Consider the following 7,418-nt stretch of genomic DNA (forward strand, 5'->3'; position numbering starts at 1 on the left):
AGTCGGGCATGACTGAGCGACTGAACTGAACTGAACTGAACTGTTAAGGCTTAGGGAAGTGGTGGTGGTGGGGATTCGACTCAACCTGTCTGGTACTAAAGTCTGTATTTCTAACCCCGTATAGTCTACTTCCTTGTCCTAGTTTGTCCTTACACTAGAAGTGCCTGTGAGCACCCCGACCACCCCCCCCCCCCCCCCACACACAGTTTGCTGAATGAATTGCTTTATTCAGAAGAGCCAACCAGGAATGTAGCTGTTACAGTTAAACAGGACGCTGGACTTGATTCAAGAGTAGGAGTTGGGAAAAAGTATCTGGCTGCCCAAGGAAGCAGGGGGAAGGAGCCGGGATACATGCCAGAACTTTGAGCTTCTCATTCTGGATAGAAAGCTTCAGTCTGGGGAGCAGAAGGGCTCCTGGCTGGTCTCTAGGGTCGGCAAGAGGTTTTCCATCATTTGCTGGAGAATGTGGCTAGGGTGGGAAGTGGGGTGCTGAGAAGGAAACTTGGCGTTGGTTGGCAGGGCTTCCAGGGTGAGGGCCTTTCAGCACTTGGGGGCACTCCCAAAGCACAGAAGGTTGTTGTAGTATTGGAGATTTTTATTGTAGGTCCTCCGGTTTCTATCTAAACAATCGGCAGCTGTTTTATCACATTGACAGAGTTGACGCCTACAGTAGTCCTGATCACCTGGAATCACAATGGAATAAACGTAGGATGGGGATTTGTTAAAATTCTATGGATTCTTGTGTGAATTCTGGGGGAAAAGACACAGTCCCTGTTTTCCCAGTTTCTAGTCTGAGACAAGCACTGATGTCCAGGTATTGCTGACTGATGGGGAGACAGAGCTCCTGCCCTCAGGAAGCCCACACCTCATCTCATGGGGACACCAGCAGTCATGCACTGGGATTCTGTGAAAAGCCTTGCTGTGAGACACTGTCTCTTTCTTCTCCCCAGCAGACATGTTCAGGTCCATAGCCCCTGGCCCCTGGGGTCTGGGAAGGGGTCTTGATAGGTGTAAGCCAGTCATGGTCACCCCTGTTTCCTTTGTAGTGATTAGTGTTTGGGGAGCATGTGCTCTTGCCCTGACCAATGAGCCACAAGGGAAAGTCTGCTGGGGGCTTCCAGGAAGGATGAATTTCCTCTCTCAGAAAGAGAGAGGCACAAAAGGAAAATCTCTTCCGTAGGGTGAAGCCACAACTCTTGGAGCCCTAGACTGTGCCTTGGAATCACATCACCAATGTGGCAGAGTGGACGGTTGGGAAAAGACTGGATCCTTGGCACACAGCTGAGGAGCTGCCCCTGCCCTGGCACTGCCCTCTCCCAGACTGTCACAGGAGAGTCAGACTTCTCCCTCTCTGAGCCTCTGTTAGCTGGGCATCTTGCTGCTTGTCACCCAGAGCCTGCTAAAGCCACAGAGCCTTGTGGAAGGTCATGATGGGAAGACATGCTTTCTAATCTTGGAGACCTCAGGCTGTTGAGGAATAGTCCATGGTTTCTCAAAATCTCACTCATGGGTCAGTAGGTCTGGGGCACTAGGCAATCCCTTCCAGCCACCACCCATCCCTCTCCTCCCCTCCACGGCCAAACTTGCTCCAGAACATTGTCTACACTCGCAATCTCTCTTCATCCCCCACCCCCCACCTCCCAACCAACTCTAATCTGGCTTTGCCTTCACAGATCCATGGGAACAGCTCCCACTGAGGTCCTCAGTGGTCTTTCTGCCTCTAAACCCAAGGAGCCTGGTCAGCCCTTATCCTGGAGGACCCGTCTATTAAACCGGCTGCTGTTAATCCTCTCCTCCTGGCCAACTTCTCAACCTTCTTGTCTCTTCCCTTCCTTCTCTGACTGTCCCTCCTCTGCCTCCTTCCTGGGCCTTTAAACAGCAAATGGGTGGGTACCTTCAACTCTCCTCTCTCTGCAGCTGCCTCCTGAGTCTGTGTCCAGACTCTCCCTTGAGCTGCTGGTTCCTTCATCCAGCTGCCTGCTGTCCATCTCCCTGGGTGTTCTGGAAGCTTCCAAACTCAACACGCTCCAAATGGAACGTCTCCTGCTCTCTCCTACCAGGCCCTCCTCAGTAGAACCATCCACACAATGGTACAGCCAGCCCAGCAGCTCCCAGGCACCATAAGAGCTTGGTCCACCACCAAGCTCTACCAATCTGACCTCAAATGCATCTCAGCGGCACTCTCCACCCCTTGCATCCTGACCCACCACTGCCAAAGCTCAAGGGTTTCCTGTCTCTCGTCTGCATCATGACAACTCTCCCCAGTTTCATCTGTCAGCATCTACCCTTAGACAGAGCAAGTGTGAAAAGCAAATATGATTGTACCACTCCTCCTGTTAAGCAAGTAAGTAAGTGAAGTCACTCAGTCGCGTCCGACTCTTTGCGACCCCATGGACTGTAACCTACCAGGCTCCTCTGTCCATGGGATTCTCCAGGCAAGGGTACTGGAGTGGGTTGCCATTTCCTTCTCCTTTTGTTAAGAGCTCCCTAATTCTTTAGGACATAATCTAAATACAATATGGCCTGGAGACTTGACCTAGCCCCTTCCTGTCTCTCCAGCATCATCACTCACCACCCTGTCTCATCCTCACCTTTTCCTTCTGCAGCACAGAATTGTTGCAGTTCCCTCTGGACCCTTGTCCCTGATGTATCCTCTTGTGGGGATGCTCCCAATGCTCCTTCCCCCGACCCCTCTCAGCCTTGAGGACTCAGCTTGGAGATCACCACTTTTAGGAAGCTTTCAGGCTTCCATGACCCTCAGGCTGTGTTCAGAGCCCTGACCTTTTTCTTACTTCCCCTCTGAGACTATCATGTTAGATTTTGATTTTCTTTCCTTCTCAGTCCACTATGAACTCCTTGAGGTAGGGACAGGGTCCCTTTATTCTAGCTCGGATGCCCAGCGCAGTGCCTGGCCCAGAGGACACTCAGTAAAATGAACAGGGGAGGCTGGGTGGTGTTGTGGGTCTCTTTTCTTACCACAAACGATTCGGCCCCATTGGAAAATAAAGTTGTAGCTCTGGGAGATGGTGCGGCATCCGCGTTTTCGTAAGTTTTCGTAGCAGCAGTCATGGGCCCTGCAACACCTGTGACAAGACTGAGCTATCACGGCTGCCTCCCCAGGCTCCAGGGAGCCCACGTGCCGGGAGCTGTTATGGGAGGTCCCGCCCGTGACGAGGTAATGAAGAAAATACCGGGCAGGCAAGGCCGTCCGGGACCCCATCCATGACGAGGTCACGAGGAAAAAACCTGACAGGCAAGGCCGTCTAGGATAAGGGACCCTCCAGGTTGGCCTCGGCCTTTACCCCACACTGTATCCTCCCCCTTTTCTGCTGTTGTTCTTGTTTACCCTGCTGCAGATTCTTGTGTTGCCTGCCGAGAGCTCTCCTGCTCCTCTTTCACTGAATGAGGACCAACTTAAAACCCTAATTAATAAATCTTCTGGACGCTGGTACCCTATGAAGGGGCCAGAGATGAAGGAAATGCTTCCATTCAAACATTTCTCTGGCATTCTGGCTTGTTTGATAAATGTGTGATCTCATTGCAAAAAATGCTCTTGATTGTTCTAAACATCCTAAGCACAGTACGCTAACAAAAGAAACTATTAAGCATAGGCCCCTTCGTGGGGTGAGAAAAGCTCCACAAATATGATAGCCACAAATGTGCCTAATAGAAAATACTTTAGATAGAGATTAGCTGGCGACTTCTTGCAGGTAGTTAACTTTTAGACTAAGAGCCTGTTTTGTGCCATATCTGCTGTTTCTGCAGTCCTTCGCATTTCTGTTCTGTAAAAATGTAATCCTATCTAGTTCCCATAGAGAAGACGCTTATTAAAAAGAAAATAGATTAATTATAAGAAAAACAGGGTCGGCTGCTGAAGTTGCTTAAGTCACACCAGGTGCAAGCCATAAAATGTTAGCAGGCCTGAAGGCCAAATTATAAGAAAGACTCTTGTGAACGGAAAGTATGTGGGTGACATCCAGTTTCTGTTGAAGATCAAGTTGCTGTGATGTTTTGAGATGCCCTGTGTGTAAGCAACATGCACTTCCCCCAAAGGTGTTGTTAAGGGTATAAAGGGGCCGTGCAAAAATAAACTCCAGACTCAGCCCCGAGCTTTGTCTCACTCTCTCTCTCATTCGCCGACGCCGTTCATCCTGAGGGTTCCTCTGGATCCTGCTGGGGCTGGACCCTGGCACCCAGGGCCCTGTGCTCTCAGCCCCTGGGCCCCGGGACATTGGAATAGTTTACAGCAGAGTTTCCAACAAGCTGGCTGCTTTTTAGGCCGGGACTTCCTGGGTTCCATGCTGATGGGACTAAAGCAGGAGGCTTCAGCTCCCACCTGCATTGGGGCCGCAAGTGGGCAGAGGGCAGGGAGGGCTGGGGCTGGCCTCACCAATCAGTTGCATCCTTGGGGGTTCCTCTGCTACCCGCACCACAGTGGCAGCCGTAGAAGCCATAAGCGGTCAGAGGTTCCTTTCCTGTCGTGAACTTGATCATTTTCCGGAAATCTGCCATAGTTCCATGGACCTGCAGCAGGCCTGGAAGGACAGCAGCTGGTGATGGGGCCTGGGACCCTACCACCTCCCTCTGCCTCTCCCTGCCACCCCCTTGCCCCCAGTTCTGAGAGAGGGCCAGATGCGCTGGGAAGGGAAGCTGGGGGATGAGGGTGCCTCCCTCCCTGGGCTGTGCCCCTTGTGGCCAGAGGTCAGGTTCAACCCTTACCGATGGCCATGATCACTGCCAGCAGCAGGAGGGTCTTCATGCTGCGGGTTCTGTGGGGGAGAGATACAGACAGCCCAACCTAGATCCTCTAACAGGTGGTCCAGCTTCTGCCTCGGCCCCTGCTGTCCTGTTCACATTCAACGATCTTGATGAAGAGAGTCTTTAAAGGAGATCACAGACACGCTCTTCCATCCCAGGGGGGATCCAGTGTGGCTGCCTCCATCGGGCACACAGGACATGTGGAAGGGGCGTGTCCCAGCTTTGTCACACGATTCACTGGTCAAAACCACCTCTTCCCCCACGATACACTGCTGAGACCTCCATGCTCCTCACCCTCCTGAGAGTTCCTGGGAGGCTGTGACCAGGTCATCCCACCAAACTGGGAGACCCAAGAGGTCATAGGCTGTGTGTCCCCCAGTAGATGCAGCTTACTCACCCCCACACTGGAGTTAAGGCTTGGGAATTCTGCTCATGGGGTTGGATCCACAGTGTTTTTCTCCAGAACTAAAGCAGCACCATCTTGTTCACCCTTACAGTTGCATATGTACAAACACAGTGTCACACACACTTCATAGACACACACAAACACACACACACACACACACTCTCTGTGCTCATCTACTAGTGCAGACATCATTTTACACAATATATTCACGTTCCCACACAGCACACCTGTGCACATATACCCTCTTGTCACACCAAATCAGGCACGTGCAGGCTTGGGCTCATGGGTGCCTGCATGTGCACACACACACCTGTACACACACACACACACACACACACACACACACTATAGCCAATCTTGAAGTCAGCCAGTGATCAGGGACTGGGTATTCATTTCTGTCTATTTACTTCTCAGAGGATCCCAAGTTAAAATCTCCAAGTGACCGCTTTGTTTATTCGGAACTCCAGTTAAATAGCCGATCCCTCTGGAAGCTTGGGGGTTGGTGGGGTGGGAAATAGGGTGGGTGTATGGCCCGTTATTGGTCTCGGAGTTTGGCATGTCCCTCCCCCTAGGCGACCCTCTCTTTTTCCTCTCAGCTGGCCTTATAGAGCTGAGGTTTTTCCATCCTTATGTGCCATTAGCTGATGCCAAAATTGTAGATTACTTTGTCATCTTTCCTGTGGGTCTCCGTCCTAAGTGAATAAATTCCCATACTGGGTCCGGGTGTGACCCTCCTGAACCCACTTCCAGGAGAGGGCAAGGGTTATCTGCTGCTGACCAGGGATTTTTCCTTTCTGCTGCTAAGTACGCCACCTGGGGATAAGTAACAAGGTATGTACTGGTATTCATCCGTTCCATAAACCAATCGTTCACAGGAAGTATGTACGAAGGCTCTTCAGAGTGGCAGGAGTCATGTAAGCCTCTCAGGAGGTGATGAGAACTTGTCCTATGAACTGGGACCCGGGGGACCCCAGCAGGAAAGGACTTCAGGGGAGCAGGTGGTCCCTTCCTCCGACTGGGACCAGCGCCTCCACCCTTTCTTCTTGCTCCTCTATCGTCTCCTCTCCTCCCCAATCCCCCACCCTGCCGCATCTGGAAAAAGCCAGAGACTGTCCTGGAATTTCCCCTCCACGTACAGCTGCCAGCTTGTCTCCTGTCCTCACCTGTTTGGAGATGGAGCTGATTGAGTCTCCTGGGATCTATTGCTTTCCCTTTTTCAGTCTCAGGGAGACAGTGACCCTAGTTTTCATTTCTAAAACTCTTTTCCAGCCCTTTAATAGTGCTCAAATTCAGCTCCCAAGGCCTTCAGTTAACACTTTCCAACACACATCCCCCCAAAAGCCAGTGTGGCAGCGGCTATGTTGCCCATCACCATTCTGCCTGCTCCCCTCCACAATCCCCAGGCCCCCCTCCAGGTTAAGCCCAGGAGACTGAATCTGGCTAAGAAAATATGGGCATCAGTGCTGAGGACCACTGCCAGGATGCAATGAGGTAAATATGTGTGCCATGCCCCAGTCTTCTGTGCCTCGCAGGACGGCGGAAGCTGGAGGCAGCTTGGATCCCTGAGTCACAGCATGGAGGACACCCATTGGAGAGCGTCCCGCAGACCCTCAGCAGTCTTTGTCTGGGTGAGAAATACAAGTTTCTTGTGTTAAACCAATGATCATTGAAATCAGTGGCTAGGAAAACTGTCGCATGGTCATCTCAACCCCTCAATAGCCAGGGTTGTGGCCGGACAAGACCGTATGGTTGTTACTACTGCAAGATGCCCTTCAGCAATAATCATCAGAAAACTCTGAAAGAATAAAGGTCTTTACTTACAGGACCTGGAAGTTACACAGCGCACCTGGGACCCCCAGGGAGGTCAGAGGCAGAGAGAGAGCTGGAGATCACTGGTCTGTGGCTCTCCTTTTACTGGGGTCGAGGGGGAGCTTACAGTTTCGTGTGCTCACCCTTTATTGGTGGATCTCAACCATGTGAGTCCATGTGAAACATGGGAAGAGGAACAACAGGTGGCCCCAAATAGTCAGACTAACCGAAATCTCCAATACAAAGGCGCCTGAGTGAGGGGAGGCATATGGCCCTTTATGTAGTCATGTGGCTGGCAAAGTGTTTATTCTAGATAGTGGTCTTTGAAGTTGGGTGGCTGGCAATCAGAGGGTGTCAACCTCTAATCTAAGGTTATCAGGAATTTACTTTACCAAAAACTAAACAAACCCCCAAACAACCATCAGGATGTTATGGGACCGAGGTC

The 7,418-nt window shown here is 51.4% G+C and overlaps 1 protein-coding gene across 2 annotated transcripts; it reads right to left on the bottom strand.

The window, feature by feature from the left end:
• Nucleotides 1-206: 206 nt before the first annotated feature.
• On the bottom strand, nucleotides 207-7,096 carry LOC122698275 (phospholipase A2, membrane associated-like). Of its 2 annotated transcripts, none has more exons than XM_043909028.1 (5): nucleotides 6,986-7,096; nucleotides 4,720-4,769; nucleotides 4,391-4,535; nucleotides 2,977-3,083; nucleotides 207-683 (listed from the first exon to the last, which is right to left on the bottom strand). In XM_043909028.1, exons 2-5 carry the CDS (start codon nucleotides 4,757-4,759, stop codon nucleotides 541-543), a joined length of 435 nt encoding a protein of 144 aa, XP_043764963.1. In that variant the 5' UTR covers nucleotides 4,760-4,769; nucleotides 6,986-7,096; the 3' UTR covers nucleotides 207-540. The 2 variants fall into 2 exon arrangements, with proteins under 2 accessions (XP_043764963.1, XP_043764964.1); XM_043909029.1 differs by lacking the exon at nucleotides 6,986-7,096 and adding an exon at nucleotides 5,156-5,174.
• Nucleotides 7,097-7,418: the final 322 nt, after the last annotated feature.

Source organism: Cervus elaphus, chromosome 8 (genome assembly GCF_910594005.1).
Source record: "Cervus elaphus chromosome 8, mCerEla1.1, whole genome shotgun sequence".
NCBI classification, from domain to species: Eukaryota; Metazoa; Chordata; class Mammalia; order Artiodactyla; family Cervidae; genus Cervus; species Cervus elaphus.